Here is a 21,016-nt window from a genome sequence, read left to right as displayed (position 1 = left end):
CTGTGTGTGTCTCATGTGTGTGTGTGTGCCTGTGTGTGTATCTCATTTGTGTGTGTCTCTGTGTGAGTGTGTGTGTTTGTTTGTCTGTGTCTGTGTGTGTGTGTCTGTGGGTGCATGTGTCTGTATATGTTTATGTGTCTGTGTGTGTCTGTGTCTCTGTGTGAACAGGCATTCTCACTTTGAGCGGGCTTGCCTCTCCACAGACCTGACCTATAACTTGGTCTCCATGATGATAACTTAATGATAATTTAATACTACACTGAGAAACATCTCAAAAACATCTCCATGAAGAAAAGCAGGCGGCAGACCCTACACCACCTACACCAGAAAAGTCACACAACGCACCTTTAATCATGTTTTAGAAAAATGAATAGTTGAACCTGTCATAGTCACTTTAAACTGTGTCACCATCTTTCTTTCCCTGTAAACAAACTGTGTCCAAGCGTCACGCGCCTGCCCCCGGAGGTGAAAAGTGAGAGGTGCGGCCGTCCCATTAGCGAGAGTGGACATCCCCATCCATCACCACTGTGGCTCCTAAAGGACACTTCAACAGCACCAGAGGACACGCTGGCATTTGAATCTGGATTAGCAACTAAATACTGTTTGTTTATTCTGCCGTGAGGAGAGCCACTCAACACTGTTCAAATACAATATTACTAATGCTTTCATTAATACTCACATCTGAATATTCATATAACCATTACTTCAACTACTACTACAACCACTTCGAACACTAGCACTTACTACCAGGCCTGCCAACAGAAATTTCGGGGCCAGGACAAGAAGCCTTAAATTGAACCCCCTCTAATATAAAAGAATAGGAAGAGGGTCCAATTTTGGGGCCCTAAACCCTTGGGGCCTGGGACAACAAACCCTTTGACGCCCTACTTACTACTACAAATATTAATACAAGAACAGTCATAATACTGCAGTACAGAGGCTGGACCAAGTCATTGTTTTGCAACTCTCAAATAAGTCTCAAGTCTTTGACCTCAAGTCCGAGTCAAGTCCCAAGTCAAATACAGGCAAGTCCAAGTCGAGTCCCAAGTCTTAGTCTGTTTTATCAAGCCAAGTCTCAAGTCCTAGAAATAGTGACTCAAGTCTGACTCGACTCTAAGTCACGACTTGCATGTCCTCACCTCTGCTGCAGTAACAGACACTACTTCTATGGATAGGAGAATGGAATATTATTTGTTTTGCACTAAAATAGTTGTAGATTTGGAAAGCACTATCATACTAAATTGAAAATCGTACTATAAAACTTGCACAGTCTGCTTGTCTCCATGAAGATATTACTGCTTTTGCTGGAATGTTCCACCCTATGGTATTACATTTGGATCTCTTGCACTTTCTCCATTACAGATGTTTTTATTGCTCAGAAAGAGCTGTAAATATGCATGTGTAAGCAAGGCTGCCTCTTCACAGATCACAGCCAAGTTTGCCTTGTTGTCTCCATGGAAATGGTTTTAATGGACTGTGGAACATTTGAGGCAAAGCAATAACTTGTCCATGGAAAAATGATATTGAATACGGTTAATATTTGTTTGAGGCTTTTATAAATGAAAGGTTGATCAGTAAAGAAACCAAATGCATGCAACATCAAATTATTAGGACTACTGCTACTACTGCTACTACTGCTACTACTGCTACTACTGCTACTACTACTACTGCTGTTACTACCACTAGTTCTGCTACTGCTACTACCACCCTAATTTTGTTACTACTTCTCCCAAGTGAAATTGCAAATTTCTGCTACAAATGCCGCTGCTACTACTACTACTGCTACTACTACTACTACTACTACTGCGCTTACTACTGCTGTTACTACTACTGCTACTACCAGTAATTCTGCTACTGCTACTACTGCTGCTGCTACTACTACTACTACTACTACTGCAAGCTGCAGCTGCTACTGCTACTGCTATTGCTACTACTACTACTGTGCTTACTACTGCTGTTACGACTAGTTCTGCTACTACTACTACTACAGCTACTACTACTTCAGAAATTACTCAAGTGAACTTATACTGCAACTTTCTGCTACGACTGCTGCTGCTACTATTACTACTACTACAGCCTTTACTACTGCTGTTACTACTACTGCTACTATGACTAGTTCGGCTACTTCTACTGCTACTACTGCTGCTGCTATTACTGCTACTAATACTACTACTGCTACTACGACAACTACCACTACTACTACCACCCTCATTTTGGTACTACTTCAGAAATGACCCAAGTGAACTTATACTGCAATTTTCTGCTACGACTGCTGCTGCTGCTGCTGCTACTACTACTACTACTACTACTACTACTACTACTGCTACTACTACTACTACTACTACTACTACTACTACTGCTACTACTACTACTACTACTACTACTACTACTACTACTACTACTACTACTACTACTACTACTACTACTACTACTACTACTACTACTACCACCCTCACTTTGGTAGTACTTCAGAAATTACCTACGTAACCTTATACTGCATCTTTCAACACTAGCTGTGACTAATACCTGACTTATTGTGTGTGTAAATATTGTTCTTTTCCAACTCCACAGAGTCATCGTTGGCCTGGCCTCTGTCCGTCTGTTCCAGCTGACCCTCCTTTAGTCCTCCTCTGGCCTTCTTCTTTTTTCTGTTACTCCTCCACCTCCTCCATCTCAAGACCTTCAGCACCACCCTGTCACGCTCTCACCTCTCACCCAAGCAGAAGCCTCTCTTCTGGGTGTAACCGAGTGCCCTGTGCCACCCACACAATCTGACAGAAGCTGGCATTACACAGCACTGCTTTACGGAGATGTGAAGGAGGATTGGTATATTGTAGATTACAGTGGTACAGAGTAGAGACAACATGAAACTTTTAATGTTAAAGACGTATTGTGTAACTTTTCTAGTGGAGGGTCCATCAGTTGCTTGTCTCCATGGAAATGTTATTGCTTTATCTGGAAAGTTTCAAAGTATGGCGTTCAGGCTACGTTTATTTGATGATGGTCTGAACAGAAGACTCAAAAGTGGAGTCGTGTTTTCACTTTTTATTCTGCGTTTAGACAAGCATTTTCAGAAGGAAATCTGCGTGCTTTAGGTGATGCAAAAGTGTGTGGAATTGGATTGGGTATGCTTGTACTTAAAGCAACAAGGGCATCTTTGGACATAGGGTAGGATGACCAACCGTCCGTTTTTCCCTGGACATGTCTGTTTTTCATGTCCTGGCCATCTGTTTTTTTTTTTGTTTTTTTTTTTTTTTTAATAAAGTGATGCAAATATCCAGGTTTTCATTATCTTTCATTGGGCCATTAAAGTGACCAGCTCTCTTGGCTCTCTGTACACTCAGAAGGAGTGAGCCAACACACAAACAGCCTTAATGCATGATGTCTTGCACAAGAAATTCCCCGCTTTCATTCCTGGTTGGGATAAGTGGGAGACCATGTGCACAGTGTATAAAGCAAGTACTTATGTTTCTGTGTCCAGTGGGGGTGTTAGGGACCTCAAAGCTCACCAGGACACCGAAAAACATTAAAAAGCCTTGCTTTTGAATGTTGGTGAAATGTTTAAGGTGAAAGTAGCTCTATGTCGATGATGAGGCCCCACCTCCCACCCCACGTATGGTTTCGTGGTTTTCAGAAATGGAAATATGGTCTCCCTAAAATACAGAAGTTTTCACGCCACGCATTTTCATCTGCTACTCCTTCCACAAAGTTGTCCCACACTCGACTGGTTCTCCGAGGTCTCGTTCATCCCTGTGACGAGCTGCTGCATCCAGAATTTGACAGAGGTGATTGCAGATCCTTCTCTGTTCACTAACTGTATCTCTGCATATTCTGTACATTTGTTGGGATGCCTCTTGTAAGTTTATTAGAGCTGCCAGATCAGCTTGAAGGTTCAAAGCATTGAAATGATCCAACATGTTTGTTTCTGTGTTCTGTACGTATGTGAGGTAAACGTGAATGCGACGTGAGCAGATCTGACCAGAGTTTTGCGTAAACAGTGTAAACAGAAATGCTACGGTGGAGAGTATTCAACTTTTCCACTCTGGAGGGTGGTTTCAAATTTTTCCTTTTTTGAGCCCCAAAAACGTTGTCACCGTCTAAACGAAAGACACTTCCTATAAAATATTTTGTCATTTTTACTTGCAAGTGTTCTCGTGTAAACAGACTCTAAACTTTTCTGCCAAACCAGACCAAGTCACAGCTCAGATTTGTGAGATAGAAACAAGCATTTAAGGACCCTCAACCAAAACAGTTACACAAACCACCTTTAATGTATCTCTCAGTGCTGCTAAAAGAACTCATTATATATACAGATATAATTAATACATAGAACCAGACCATGTGAATCATCTGTCTCAAAGTGCAGGGCTTATGCATATTGAAAAGATATTGGTTTGGGATTTGTGCAAAACAACAATATAAAGACAGATTAAACTTGTCAGTCATTAGTTTGATCTGCCTTTTTACATAAACACCGAAAACTACAAAGTCTTCAACTAACTCACTCACACAAAAACTTACATCCTTATAATACATACAATTATTCGTCAACAGTTTGGTCGATTAAAACACCATTGACCAATTCAGTAAGTGACTGGTAGAAAGATTTGTATAGATAGATAGCATTATATATTATTGTTTGTTTTGTCACTTACATCAGAGAACAAAAAACTAAAAATTCAACACGACATGCTTCTGTTTTGACAAATACAAAGAAGAAAGAATACATAAGGTCATTTTCTATCTAATGCCTTTCGCCCTTTTGGCTTCTGTACCCACCGTTGAACCCAGCCCTCCCCCTCAGTCCTGTTTGCCTCCTATCTGCCCCCTGTCTGCCCCCGCTGGTGCCCTGCTGTCCTCAGGTCACGTGACTCCACAGTCCCCCTGCTGGAGCACATGGACAGAGCGAGCGTGGGCGTGACAGGACATACCCCCTGCAGCGGGATGTGAGCAGCCACGACACAAACTGTGTCTTTTGTACAGGAAAGCTGCTCTAACATGTGCATACTCATTTTATCACACTATTACTAGAAAATGACTATAAAAATACAGTCAGTAATACATTAAAATGAAAGACTGAGCATATGTCTATAAATATTGTTTGATTACTATCAGGATACTACAAAGCTCATAGTGAATTAAAGATGTATTGTGTAATTTTTCTGGTGGAGGAGCCGCCATCTGCTTGTCTCCATGGAGATGTTATTGCTTTGTCTGGAATGTTTTACAGTATGGTACTACATCTTTCTATCTTCATGAACACCAAACCAGGTCAAGTTGCAAGTCAGATCTATGATGAGGCCACTCTAGCCAGGACTGGCGCCACCTAGTGCCTCCACTCAATTTCATTTCTCTCCAGCGACTAGGTCAGGAATCAGAATAAACTAGATGGTTCGCAAAAGTGTCGGAAGTGTGAGTTCGGGCACCAGCCAATCAGTGAAGAGCCATACATTCTGTGTTGTCAACGATTCCAGAGATTGAGGATTTAAAGCCGGAACAAAGAGAATGTTTGGTGAATTTTATTAAGGGGAAAGACGTTATTGCCCTTCTTCATACTGGATTTGGGAAAAATTTAATATACCAGTTAGCCACGTTAGCGATGCATTACATACATCATGACCAAATAGCAGCGATTGGTTAAATGAAAAAAAAAAAAAAAAAAAACTCACCTACTGTACAGCGAACGAAGTCTAACACTGGGAGGTCAGACGGTTTCTACGAAGTGAAACCAGCTGATGAATCATGCTAAGGTCACTGCGCTCACAGTCAGAATGCCTGTTTTTCTAGGTATTTTGGAGCAATAAAATCAGCTGTAATTAAATAAATGTAAGGTGGTTTACCTTATATTTATTTAATTACAGCTGATTTTAATGCCATACTCTGAAACATTCTTAGCAGAGTGATGAAGAGCAAAAGCTACAGTAAAGCCCATTCAGAAATTATGAGAAAAATGTGATGAAAACAAGCAGGTGGTGCTATTATAGAAAGGTCACATCTGTGGTGGGGCAAGCCCTCTTACAGTTTTACAGCAATACAAACACTACACCTGCGACTAAATGCCATACAGTGGAACATTCGAGGAAAAAATGTACCATCTCCATAGATACAAGCAGATAAGTAGAGCAAAACTATCAAGACAGAAGAATTTTCAATAATTAGGCTGAGAAGACAATTACACAGATTAAATGTTGTGTATATAATCTTCAAATTCATGCAAAATTATAATCTTAATTTCTACAGAAACGTCTCATCCCACAAAATGTCCGCTAAATTAAACTAATTTGAGTATTTAGAATGTGTGAACTACTTCCACCTCTGCAAATAAAGTGATTCATTTCATCCAAAATCCACAGCGGATCAGAGCAGCGGGCCAAACCTTGCAGAATTACTCTCTCATTATCTGTGGAGAGTGAATTCAAAAGAGGAGGAGGAAGTGTGTGCAGAAATAATAAATCAGGTGGAGAGGAGCGCAGGGAGCCCAAGACAAATAAGCAATGCATGTAGAGTATGTAGGTGAGCACAGGCACCACCACAACACCGCTCACTTTTACATTGTGGTACAAATAATCAGGATTTATTCAAGCGTCTTCTCATTACTAAGCAAAATATACACAGCTGCCTCAATTCTATATGTGAAGTTTGTTTGAGATCTAGGTCAGGGTATTTATAATGTACTGCAGTTCAAGGTACCGATTCTTTAAAGGAAAGCAAAGAATTCAATTGGCTTTCTGAGTCCAGATGCACAGTTATGGACTTCTCAGTGTAACTTTCTAACACTATTTATGCCAGAGCAACGTTCAGTGTCTATGTAAAGGTGCACTGCGTCATTTTTTTGTTGTGGGTCTGTCACCTGCTTGTTTCTATGGATATGTTATTGCGCTGCCTGGAAAGCTGCACTTTACGTTTGTTCAATTACAGGTGGTTTTATAACTCAACAAGCGCAATCAGACAGCAACCTGGTCCCCCATGAGGCGTCGGTGGGGGCAGTTCATCGCTACGGAAGCAGCTTATGAGGAGCCCAGCCCATTTTACATGATCTATCTACAATGCAATGTGTGCCTATGAGCATTTAGTTTGATATTGGTCACACATGAGAATGTCTGTGTTTACTAGTGTGTAACGAAAATGTTATTTTTCATGAGTTCCATATATGTTAGTTCTGTGGCTGTAGACCAGTGGGTTGAAGAAAGGTAAATTATTTTCATTCCAATTAGAATTTTAACGGCATACACTGAAAGAGAAAGGAACTGCTATAATTTGTGATTATCTCGAAAACTATTAATTAGGGGTGTCAAATTATCTTGTTAATTGTGATTAATTAATTACAGTCATATTTAGCGCGTTATGTTTTTTAATCGCGTTAATCTCATTTTTAATCTCTAACTTTACTGTTTCTGTATGTGAGTTGCTTTATTATAAAATCTGTTTTTATGTGTTGTTGGGACAACAACACACACACACACACACACAAAAAACACATTTATAATTTTTATATTTTGGTAATTCCACTCATTGCCGGAAACCCACACAGAACACGCGCAGTAAGAGCGATGTAAAAGTCTTGTTCACGTTGGCGGCGTCAGTCGCACAATGAACGAGGTCGAAGAGCCAGTAGAACAGAGTCAGCAGTGCACAGGTAAAAACACATTTGTGTCTTGTAAATGTTTCTCCTGACGTGAAATATAAAAGAAAATAACAAATATAAAATTGCCTACAACTTAAATGTCACTGGTGAAAACAACCTGCATAGACTCATGATGTCTGCACACACACACACACACACACACACAAACACACACAAACACACACACACACACACACAAACACAACACAAACACACAAACACACACAAACACAAACACACACACACACACACACAAACACAAACACACACCATCATCATCGTCATCAACCTGAGCACACACAGACCACGTTTCCTTCCGTAGCTACTGCGCGGACACCGCTGTCCTCCCGTGTGCCTCATGTGGACCGTGTTTTCTCGTGAACGCTGCGTAAACTGCGCTTCCTCCTGTGAGCCTCTAAACCAGAATTAACACCAGGACTAAAACCGGGACTAACCCAGTCCAGGACTAAACCAGGTCTAAACCAGGACTAAAGCAGATCTAAACCAGAACTAAAACCAGGACTAAAACCAGTGATCTCATATATAAAGCATTTTTCTATCAATAGTATTTTTAATATGATTAAGGAAAGACTGGGCTTTTTATTGTCTTTAAGTAGACAAAACATCTTATGTTCAGATTTCCTCGTCTTTGCTACTTTACAGCAAACATTTGCTTATTATGGAGACTTGGGCTCAACAGACAGTTTGAAGAGAACAAACAAGAATTTGCAGGATGTGGTTGCTACATTCATGTAGTTTTAAAAAAGCATGACGATATCAAGTAATCCAAAGTATTCAGATTACATTACTCACCTTAAGTAATTTAATGGAATACATTACAAAACTACATTTTGGGATATGTAATCTGTAATCTGTAAGGGAACACATTTTAAAAGTAACCTTCCCAACACTGCAGATTAGTAATAGTAATAGTAATGATGATACTGTGGAATGTAAGTGACTGCATCTGTTAAAGTTTGTTAAACAATAAATGACTTTATAAAGTCACTTTTTTTTGTTCTATATCAGTCTTTTGATCTGCCACAATAATGTAATAATGAATTTAAATGAAAATACCTCAAGTTGAGGGCTTTTCTCAGCAATTTTTAGGTGAGATTAAAAAATAGTTTAATTAGATTAATTAATTACAGATCATAATTAATTAATCTCTAAATTTTTCAAATCTCTTGACAGCACTACTATTAATATTATTTTACTATACAAATGCATAGAATTAGTGTATCCCGGTTATATGTGTGTGCCAACTTGTGTGAATATTTTAGCCCGCAGTTGGTTCAGAAATTGCCAAAATTGCCTATCCTTTATAATGGCGTGACCTTTCAATTGACGCGTGCGACCTCAAATGACCTCGGATGATCACCAACCTTTTTTTACGGCATCTGGCACGGGGGCTTGACCCACGTACCAAATTTGGTGACGATCAGTCCATAACTGGCGGGTGGACAGACACACAGACACACACACAGACACACACACAGACACACAGGGTGAATACAAAACCTAGTCAACCCTTCTGGGATCAGGTAAAAATACATACAAAAAACTAGCTGTCTGACTGTGAAGGGGGCTGCCTTTTCACAGATCTGACGTGCAACTTGGTCTGGTTTGGTTTAAATGGTGATAGAAAGGTTTAACTGCGAAACATTCCTGACAGAATAAAAACAATTCAGTGAAGAAAAGCATCTGTCAAACCCTCCACCAGTTAAAATGCATTAATATTATGCAGTATTTTTATAGCCACTTTGACGCAGAACTTTTTGGAGTACTTTCACTCACACTTGGCAACAGTAAGCAATTTATTTTTAAGGGCACTGCTGCTAGAGTGCCTATAGGATGCAACTATAGAAAATGTTTTTATCTTTTAAGCTGAAGATCAAATCTCCATTCAGGCACTGCCATATGCTACAACTTCTTGGGACATTTTGCAACAGTATATTTCTGGAGTTGGATTATTAAGTGAAGCTGATGTAGTGCCAATGCATATGAATCATGGGCAGTACTTTAGGAACACTCTAACTCTGAATACTGCTGGGCCATAGAAAATCCTGTAAAATACATGCACACACACTGTCGCTCTAAATACATAAGTGAACATGGGGGCGCTTCTGGTTCCACTGACGAATGCTTGTATTAACCCACACTACATGATCCTGTGTTTTTATTTCATTATTTTGTTTGTAAATTCCTATTCCTAATATGGAACTCTCTTCTAATCCGCTCCTGTAACTGCGAACTTCATGGGTCAAACTCAAGGATCAGTCAAAATGTTAGGGATGGGACAAGATCTCGTGCCTCAAAATCTCACATGATAAAACTGTCAGGAGATTGTGAACAAATTAGAAAAAGAGAGATGGTTCACCTTTGTGTTTACATTTGATTTGGACAAAAACACACTTAACTTTGCTGAGCTGCATCTCTTGAGAAGTTCTGGTTCCTAAAAGTAGAGCTACAATCTCAGCAAAAACACTAAATAAAATATATTGTGTATATCTCAAAATTGTGGAAATTGTGTCTCGACCAACCCCAAATACACATAATGGCAGCCATATAAAAATAAAAAATAAACTTGATTATGGCAAGGTGCTCCTTCAATACACTGTAATACATGTGTACAAACAAACATACAATGCAAGATAGTTCAAGCCATGAGAGCATGTTTGTGTTTTTTAAATTAGACTGTACTGAGGTATTCTTATGTGCTAAAGTTTCAGTGTGACAGACTTGTCAAGGTTTTGTCATTATTCATTTCATGAGATAGTTTGATAAGAAAACAAACCACAATGTATGAGTTGATTGAGGTAATAAGTTTTCTGTGCCTCAAGCAGATTACGTGGGAGGTTTTACTGTAAAAATAATCACTTTCAATATGCATATGAAATACATCTTACAACCTTTTTTTTTTTTTTAGACACATTAGAAAAAATAACAAAATTGGTGACTGGCAATACTAATAGTAATATTTTGTTTTGACTTGTCAGTTGGTATAACATTACAGATGTTTCTGAAACCCATGGATATCACTTCTAAAAAGACATTTTATGATATAGGATTAAAAATGGCAATGCACATTTATTTATACGTTCCAGTGGTCCCCAAAAGAATCAATAGTAAGTAAAAGTAAACTCCCTTTAGAACAGCACAGTGCGACGTTCACCTTGGCCTCCACTTGGCAGACACAGCCAGCTTTGTCTCTGAGGTACGGTCCAGATGTAAATAATCAAATGCAACAAACAGCACTGTGCATAGCCTGTGTGTGTGTGTGTGTGTGTGTGTGTGTGTCAGCATGTGCGCTCGTGTGCATGTGTGTGCTGGTTCATTATCACACATGAATACACCAGCACTGTGGCGATGACTTTGAAAACACCTGTGCTTCCCTTCCCTGCAGAAAAAAACTAAACGACTACAGTAACACAACTGAACTGCATTTAAACAGGGATAAAACGTCAATGGTTAATACACTTGTCTGTCACGATCAGCAGTCACAGACACATTTAGATGATTTATTTGATGTTATGCAATCCAGAGCTCATTGCAAGGTTATACATTAACACTGTTGGGAAATAACTGAATACATGTGCAGAGAATTCATACTGTGAATACTAATTAAGAGTATTCAGGTACAGTTTTTATTATTTGGTTTTCAGATTATAGTTACTTGTCTATAATTACAGCAATAATAATAATAATGCAGTATTCTGTAACTAAATATATTTTCAAAGTATTCTTCCCATCGCTGATCAATGCCTGTCCTTAGCAGTATCTTATCACAATACATACAAGAGTAACTATACAGTCTAATACTGTACAACATGCAGTGTCTGTGGCGTTTTCTGGAGACGGGATTAAGACAGCAGATTTATGTGGACAGACTGAGAGGCCACAGCTGCTGTGTGGTCTGAAAAGAGTAAAAAAAAAAAAAAAGTTTGGAATCATGTCTCTACAACTTCCAGTGGGCATTATGAACAAGCAGATTAAGCAATCAGAGAAACAAATGGTCCATTTGTGTCAAAACAAACAGAACACAACAAAAGAAAAAGTCCTGAAAAATCTAAGGTAAATTAAGACGCTGTATGGTCGAAGCGAGAAATAAGAAACTGATATCTGCCCAGTGCCCAGTAATGTTTGAGTATATTTGTGAGCTTTATGCCATGTTAGAATCTTATTACCTTCTCAAACACATACCCAGAGTTGTGTTTTGTTCCATTCGCACATGTTTGATTAAGTCTGCATTATTATTCTGTCTACATCTCATAAAAACTCAAACTTCCCTGTTCCACCTTGTAATATCACATAGTGGTACTTTTCAATTTGACACCTCCTTTTACCTTTAGTTCGGTAGAGGTTGGCAATTCCAGGGCGGAAGTTATCCAAATGATTCTAATGAAGGTGTGTGAAGTTTAAAAACACAGTGGAGCACTTCATGTATAACCACATGACGTCACAAGATAGAACCGAGTGTTTTCTGTCTGAGAGAAGAACTCAGCCTAAATATGTAGGATTTGTGTGTTAAACATATATGAATGAAACAAACTCCACAACTCCAATCATAGATCAAATAGCCTAATATGGGCCCTTTAAGTATTTATAATTTACGATTTACAGTGTACAGCTACAATAATATCTCAGTCCTCCTGGCGGGAATTTACCACAGCACAGGCAAGGTGATTCTACCAAAAACTGGAAAAATATAAATAAAAACTAGCTGTCAAGGTTTGTATTTCAGGCCAAATACACGAGGAAGGGAAAGGGTGCAGTGGAATGATGAAAATGCTCACGTAAATGAAAACCTCATTGGACGGTGTGAGCCTGAGCCTGGCGACACATCACTGGAATATTCTGGCGTTTGTCAAAAATCAGGAAGTCTACGATAGAAAAACAAACAGCCAAGACTGAGGGAGGACTGAGGGAGGGGAGCCAGATGCGGTAGTATGGCGATGCTAAAAGTGCATTTAAAAAACTCATCTTACACTATTACCTGATCTTTGTTCTAATGTTGTTTCCTCATAACAAACAGACCTGGAGTTGTGTTTTGTTTCATTCACACATGTTTAACACACAAACCCTGCATATTCAGGCTGAGTTCTTCTCGCAGAAAACGCTCTGTTCCACCTTGTGAGGTCATGTGGTAATACAGGAAGTGCTCCACTATGTTTTAGACTCCATACACCTTCACTAGAATCATTTGGATAAGATCAGTCCTGGAATTGCCAATCTCTACTGAACAAAAAGTAAAAGGTAGTGGAGCATGCCTATGTTCCCTCATGTCCCTCAATTAGGTAGTCAGTTACACCCAACCTATTATCCAGCAGCAGTTAACTACAGATACAATGTAGAGGTCATGGTGCAAAGGATCATAGGTTGAAATGACTCTGAGGTTACGTTTACACTGAAACGAATCACCGTATCAGAAACGATCTGCATCCAGACACATCGTTTCTGTGTCCGCAATCAGAGCCTTCCCTATCTACACAGTAACGCGATACCGCCTGAAACTCTAGTCACATGTAGGATGTAAGAACAAGGAAGTCCGTCACCGTGTCTGAAGCTGCAGCTGCCGATTTCGAGCTGAGGAAGATGGCAAGCGTGAAAGTAGTAAGTAGTTCTAGCTACGCTGCTTCCCATTTGTCTGTGGTTTGTTTAAACTGTTTTGAGCAATAGCATCATATGACCGATGTCACAAACCCAGCGAATCAAGAAGGCACAAGGCTCAGTGACGTGCTCTAATAAAAACAGAAACTAGAGCTCCTATGTCAGAGTATCAACGTTTTCAGGCGTCCACACAGTGCTGGATCAGATCCATACTCAGATGAATTCGTGGGAGCTGGCGACACCAGATCATTCTGTCTCTGGAGCTGTTTTCCATCTGTTTATGTGGACGAACACTGCATCCGCAACAAAACGACTCAAATACGTACTAGTGTGGATGGGGCCTGTGGGATAAAAATAAATAAATATGACTTGACAAGGGAACATAGGGCTGAGAGAACATAGGGCTGACCTCAAAGGTAGCTGCTGACTTGAAAGCTCCACTTCATGACATCACAAGGTGGAACAGAGCATTCTTAGTTTGGGGATGCAGACAGACTCAAACATGTGACTGAAACAAAGCAGAACTCTGGGTATGTATTTGAACTAACATAGCTTAAAGCTCACAAGAGTCAATTTTGTGTAATATAATAATATAGAGGACCTCTAACTATGCAACCATTTTCATCTTGTAATTATGTTAAGTTTAGCATTTTAACACTGCGGCATGTGGTGCAGAGCAAATCATTTTTATTCTACCTGAGGAACCTCACAAAAGGACTAGCATCTGTTGTGTTGCTTGATATGAGATACGAACATTGCTTTCTTCAGGGGGAGAGAAAAACAGGGATCGATTAATCACCCAAGTGTTAAATATCCCATTTTATACGATGCATCTGTTGGTGAAAGCCAAGACAAACAAAAACAAATGCTTAATTAGCTTGCTTATATCAGACTGCTGTCAAAGCATCACCGTATTTCCCCTCAAGCTAATTTTGTAGGTTTCTTCTGCCCGTTGGCCACTCGGTCCGTTTAACCCACTAACAGGCTTTGTGAGAAAACACCTGAATACAAAATGATCCAAGTTAGAATTTATTATTACCACTTATATTTTTTTGCTCTTTATTATTGTGATGTGTGAGCTCCTGTGTCCAAATAATTTTCCTTGTGGATCGATAAAGTTTGTCTAAAGTCTTATTTGTTCTTGATTGGGATCTTGATAGATAAAGACATTAACACAGTAATTACTACTATTAATTAATTATGAAGAAAATTATGTATTTTATCATACATTATTGCAGTTTGTATGCCACACAACGCAGAACTGAAGTCAGTGCACCATGTCGTATGCAATTATACTGACGCAAACAGTTCCGAGTACAACAACGGAGTCTGCTGGACGGTAATTTTCTATTCAAAAAAACTACCCAATGGCACTATTGACAAAGGTGTCGTTATTGCAAATTGCGCATGAACGAGTTTGCAAATGTACACTACGTTCAGAATTAAAGTAAAATGTCACTTTAACTTTCATCTCTTAAATTTTGGACAGGGACCATATATTTGTCTATTATTTTGAAATGAAATGCAATTTATTTTCTCAAGACATTTTTCGAGACATGAAAAGAGCTTGGGTTTAAAAGTCACGTCTGTGTGTATTATTAGATTAGCCAGGCTAGTGCCACCAAATTCCTCCGCTCAATTTAATTTCTCTTAGGTCAGGAATCAGAATACACTAAACAGTTCGCAAAAACCCCGGAAGTGCGAGTTCGGACACCAATCATCAGCCAATCAGCAAAGAGCCAGACATTCTGTGTTGGCAACGATTCCCGAGATCGAGGTTTTAAAGCCGGAACGAGGAGAATGTTTTGTGAATTTTATCAAGGGGAAAGATGTCATTGCCCTTCTTCCTATGGGATTTGGGAAAAACTTAATATACCAGTTAGCTATACATGTTTCTTTTGGGGCAAATATCGTTATGCGATTAATTGAGATTAATTTATTACAAAGATTCATAGATACATAAATACATAGATACATACTGGAGGAGGAGCAGCTCTAAGACATACTGCTGTTGTGACCTCAAGCAAGACACTTCACCCACGACAACTCAACCCAAAACATGCACTATAGGTAAAATCCTCCAGCTACGGTAGATTTGAGCCTTGAGTCACGTCTCCTTGTGATTAGTTTGTATATAAAATAAGTTTGCACAATAGCTTCTGTCATAAATAAATATAAAAAGAGCCAGTCTTTTGAACAGCTCTTTGAAATGAACAGATTCAAAAGTTCCCAAAGTTTCATCATTACTTTGTATCCAAAACATTCACTTTCAGTTTAGTCTCAGTGTGAACAATAGGTCTATATTACGAAATGACCAGCTTTGCAAAACATAAACACACAAAACTAGAGCAGCTTCATCATGTGTAATTACAGAACATCTCACAGTCCAAATCAGAAATTAGCCAGATTTGTTACTATTGTTCTAGTATACTGTAAAACCATTATTTTATATCTATTGTGTCTCCACAAATGGGTCTATTTTTCATCCTAGCTCTCCTATATGGTGATAATTTACTGGGAATGAAGTAATTGAGGAGGATGTAAATATCAGGGTGCTTAATAGACTTGGAGAGCCTGAAAACAGTGCATTATAAATGTCTCTAAAGAACTGGGACATTAAAAAAATCCTGTGCAAATATCTCAGTGCAGCTTGGGTCTGTTGGGAGGTCTGCACATGAGCTGATGCTGCAAATTATATGAGACAGAAGCAATTTTGGGTTATTTTTCTCACACACAAACTCCACTAAGTGATATGAATTAGATTAAACCAGTGGATATTGAAAACCACATATTTCCTGTGCAAAGTCAGCAGCTTTAATTGATAATGCAATTTTGGTTTACTTCCACGTTTAACTTCCATGCAACATAAATAGCACACGATCAGTTAATGTACAAGCATTAGTGGAAATGGGGACTTGATAAGTAGGTTTTAACTGAGCGTTTTAACTCAGCGCCAAGGAGCATTTAGTGAACACTGTAAATCTGAAAGTACTATCCATGTCTGCTGAAGTTGTTTAAGCTGGTGGAGATGTTTATTTTAGACATTTGAATGCGAATTGTTGAATAATTTTGAGGTGTAAGGTTATGATATACATACAAACACACAAAACAAAATTCTCTTCTGCATTTGACCCATCCATCTTTGCCACTTCAAAACTGTGGACTCTACTGTGAGAGAGGTTAGTGAACCATTTTGAGAACTTGAGCCAACTTGGTGAATGGGGCATTTCGGAATAAAAAAAGGAAACTCACCCAGACACGGAAAGGACAAGGAAACCACACACAGAAAGCCCCGACTTTGTAGTTGATTTGTTGTTTTCTATGTATGCTAAAAGTCATAATCAGCCTTTTAATGTTGGCCTTTATCTATGTTTAACTGAAACAGACGTAACTCAACTGTGCCTTCTCCAGTTACCCTACAACAGTCCTTCTCCAATAGCGTGGAACATGTCAGGGAACGTGCTTTTTTTTTTTTCTTTTGCCGTACTAGAATAAAGTGTAATGGCACATCCATTACAGTGGTTGGCAGTGACGATCTCATTGTCAGAGTGTGCGCAGGGAGTATTAGCACTATAGTTTTGGGGTTTTTTTTTTTTGCACCGAGCATATGTACACACAGCACAGACAACAGAGAACAAACTGTGTATAAAGTGTATGTAGTGCTCAACGTCACTGTAACTACCATGGGAACCGAGGAAAGACCGCGATGTTTACTGTGTCTAAAAATGTTAGCAGAGGACAGCATGAAGCCAAATAAATTACGTTGTTGCTTAAAGACATTACACCCCAATCATGCTGATAAGCCGCTTGGGTTTTTTCAGCAAAAACATGCTAAATATTGGAGCTGATACTGCCTGCAGCGTTAGACATGGTTTTTATCATGCTATGTGACGCAAGTCCTTCGAACTATAACATGGACATCATCAAAGACGAGTAGGACACAGGAGACTCATGACGCAGGTGAGCGCAGCACAAATATGGATGGACACATGATGTGTGTGTCCTGGGAGTTGCTTTGGAGACGCGACTTAAACGTTTGCTCTCGTATGTAGGCTACTGAAGGCGAGGGTGCGGTTTGTCCACGTTTGGTAGTGCTTCTGTGGAGTGGTGGTGGTGGTGGTGGGGGTAACTGAGAAGCACTGCCCTACAGTCTGATGAAGACCCCAGTGATAGACATGTCTCTCTCCTCTGTTACATTCTGAAAATATACATGTATCTGTCGTATTAACTCAAGTATTACTATAAGAACCCCTGTTTTGACTCTCATTTCCATAAATATAATGTATATATATGAGTGTCGTCTCTTATGACTCACTTATCTGAAGCTTTGCATGTTAAGTGGAGCATTCTGATCAGCAAACTTCGAATCAAGCATCTGTTCACCTGGATCTGGAGTCATTCCTTAACAGTTCTTCATTTATTTAACTTTAACAACCATCTCCAGATATCAGAATGTCTTCATTTTGTACAGGTAACCTGATTAACATGAGAAAATGCAAAGCTATGAAAACAATTTATAGCGTGGGTAGTGTGTTTGCACTGAGGGTAAATACCTGCATGCAAAACATTCTCCACTACAAACTATTAACAGGTTTTGGCAAATGATTATTATTTTTTTTTTCCTGATGACTTTGGTGAAGACTTTACATTCAAATGACTTACTTATACTTAAATACACAAGTTGCTTAATTGCTACTCGACAGACCTTGAACCAATATACATAACCCCTGGAATATGTCTTGAAGCACCAATCTACCATCTTTACATGCATTAACCCAAACCCCAAAGTTGCTAGGCAAACTGCACCAGAATCTAAACAATCCAGACAAAATTTATGTATCACTCTGTAAGCTTTATATTTCAGTCTGATAGATTTTTCTGAGTTTCAGCGGTATAACAATTATAAGCCTTTGAAGTTTAGAAATCATGTGTCGAAAGATGCTTTATAGACCTTACCTTACTTGCTCAAATACCCCTCACTGCTAAAAGGATCCCCAAGTTATATTTCATTGTACTTCTGAATAGTTCTTACCTCTCTTAGACAGCCCATGAAATTGTTGCTGACTGGAGATCCTGGTAGGTCTGCTGTGCTCGGGCTCCCACCCACGTAGAAGAAATCATCTGAACCCAGCATGGTGTAGTCTTCCTGGGTGTACCCGGTGGTGGTGAGGATGCCATCCACTGAGATAGTGACCTGTTTGGAAGCAACACATAGCCAAAGCCAGACCATTACATTCTTGAATTCGACTTTGCACCATTATAAAAACACACCTCCATCTTCCTTGGTCTGCATTCAAAGTCAAAGTTATTTCGATTTTTTTTTTTTTTTGAGTTGGTTGGAGCAATCGTTTTGGACAGTTTATTTGGTTTTAGAATGGAATTTTAGCCATAGGATTCACAGGACAGGTAAAGAAAATATGACAGTTCGCATATTTTCTTTATCTTTGATGGGGGTAAGAATGGTTTTCGTACATTCTGGAAGTTTCAGGTTGGGGGTAGGGTTAGTACAATGTTCAAACCAAGGACAAATTGATCCGACTTGTCTTAGGTTTCGGGATTTTTCTACTTACTGCAGACATAGCACACACACACAACACCGTCACACATTCACGCACTCTCCCCTCTCTCACATACAACACAACTAACAGATCCACGCAGCATGCAAAACAAAGGGAAAAGGAATCTCACACAGACGTAATGTGCAAACCAAGGCTGGTCCACTGTTTCGAAGGCAAATTAAAGACACGTAATTGAACATGGAAGGGAGTAAGTGGATCGATGGTGCCAGACGAAGCGGTGAGCAGCCAGTGTGCAGGGGACCGTGCACAAAGCCATATCCAGAGGCCCATTTTCATGTACACTCTCGGAACTGCTTACGCCGATCTGATCAGGTTTAGCTTCGGTACACTGTTCAGGCTTTTGTGAAATGTTGATTGTTAGTTTAAACTAGTTTGTGTTCATAAACCATGTTGATGTCTGGGTATAGAATATGAATAATAACTGCTACATACCAAAAAATTTGCTCATAAAACTAATGTCTACACTAGTTTGGATACTAACCAATGCATGCTTCATATTTTGAGGCCTGGGCTCTTTAATTATAGCTGGCCATGTATACTACCATGTATCCTATTACCTAACATAAATAGCAAAAAATCATGTGATAATATAAGAAGAAATACATTGTGGATTAGAGATAAAGTCAGTTGTTTTTATAAATGTGCAAATGTGCGATGTTTATTTGAAAGCTAACTTCAAAACAACCAGCTCCCCTAATGTTTAAAAAAGGTTTATTTCACTATTAACCTGGACTTTCCTTCTAGAAAATTCACTGAATACAAGATCGGCAAGCTAATTCGTCAAAGTGTAATGAATATGAGCTGCAGGGAGGGTAGCGGTCAACACACCATAGTCACAAACATGCCACAAAACACACAGGGAGGCAGTGAGGGTGGCTGAACATGGAGGTGAGTGGATTAGAGTGTTAGTGGTTACTGTGGTAACGGGGGTCACATGGTGGATGGAAGCGTGGGCATGCCATGCGCCATAGTGAATTGGAAACAACTGTCAGAGCTCCCGCAATGGACTTTTAAGGGTTGCCATTTGTTGAAGTTTTGGTGGCTGAGAACCTCTTTAGAATTGTGGCAAGCTTCTGTCAGTTTTGGAACGACAGTCCTCACAAAAAATGGGGACTTGTAGTGTGAAAAAATCAAAAAATAAAAAGAAGTAATTGCCCTGGAGTTGGTAAATTTCAATTGTTTTGTAGTTACGTGTTGGTAATCTGTAGTTATGTGGAAGAAAGAAAGTAGAAAAAAGTAAAGTGATAAAAAGGATGGGGTATCGTGGGGTAAAAGAGAAGGTCGAGGGCAGGTCGGGGGGTAGGAAATTGAGAAGAAGCGAAGAAAGAATTGCCTGGTATACAAACCCATCTCCTCATTTTTTGATAAGAGTGTCTAGGATGGAACTCAAAAGAGAACGTATAAAATAAAAGAAGAGAGGGGGAGGGGACACACGGCAAACCCAAAAAAAAGACAATAAGAATGATATCTACCAGACAATGTAGTTTGTTTACCATAGCGTGTCCAATGCCTGATTGCTTTCCGGAAAAAGGGAAGAAAGGAAATCAAAAGAATAGTGAACAAAAAAAGGTTGTTAATAATGATGGTCGAAATTAAATCCAAAGATGAAGAAGTAGGATGTTAGTTAGTACATTAGTTGGTTAGATATTGTTAGTATAAAAAAAATGAATGAGTTAGTGGCAAAGAAACGCTACAAAATCTGTACTGAGGTCTACGTTGCCATGCTAGTCAAATTTTATCCAAGATTCCTTAAAGCTGCACTGTGAAACTTTTTGGTTTGGCGTCCGTTAACCTGCTTGTTTCCATGGGTATGTCATTGCTCTTCTTGGAGTGTTCCACAGTACGACGTTAAAGGTTTTATAGCTCAGAAATATCTAGAAAAACAAGCATTCTGTGAGCGGGACTGCCTCTCCACAGATCTGACCTGCAACTTGGTCTGGTTTGATCTCCGTAAAGATACTGTGAAACATTCCGGAAGAAGCAATAACATCCCCTTGGAGAACAGCATTTGACGGACTCTCCAACCAGAAAAGTGACGCGATCCACCTTTAAAACAAAGCTCTTGGAAAAATTTGTTTAGGATGGCGATTGGCCCCAACAAAACTTGTAGTGTTTGGTTCACCTCGATCTGTCAATATGCCTTTCAAATATAAAATGATCGACGTGAAAGAAGTGTTTAAAGGAATAGAGAGAAAGCAGGCAA

General features: G+C 39.4%; 1 protein-coding gene across 1 annotated transcript in view; it reads right to left on the bottom strand.

Annotated features, from left to right (window-relative positions):
- Positions 1 to 18,368, bottom strand: part of LOC110162778 (neurexin-3b) — a 487,474-nt gene extending 469,106 nt beyond the window's left edge. The window contains exon 1 of the mRNA XM_055149454.1: positions 18,267 to 18,368. Coding sequence (XP_055005429.1) covers positions 18,267 to 18,368 — 102 coding nt within the window. The remainder of the gene's footprint in view (positions 1 to 18,266) is intronic.
- Between the last annotated feature and the right edge of the window lie 2,648 nt (positions 18,369 to 21,016).

This window comes from Boleophthalmus pectinirostris, unplaced genomic scaffold, assembly GCF_026225935.1.
Source record: "Boleophthalmus pectinirostris isolate CB_2022bp ecotype Guang Dong unplaced genomic scaffold, ASM2622593v1 HiC_scaffold_13, whole genome shotgun sequence".
NCBI classification, from domain to species: domain Eukaryota; kingdom Metazoa; phylum Chordata; class Actinopteri; order Gobiiformes; family Gobiidae; genus Boleophthalmus; species Boleophthalmus pectinirostris.
This window is presented reverse-complemented; position numbering and strand designations above follow the sequence as displayed.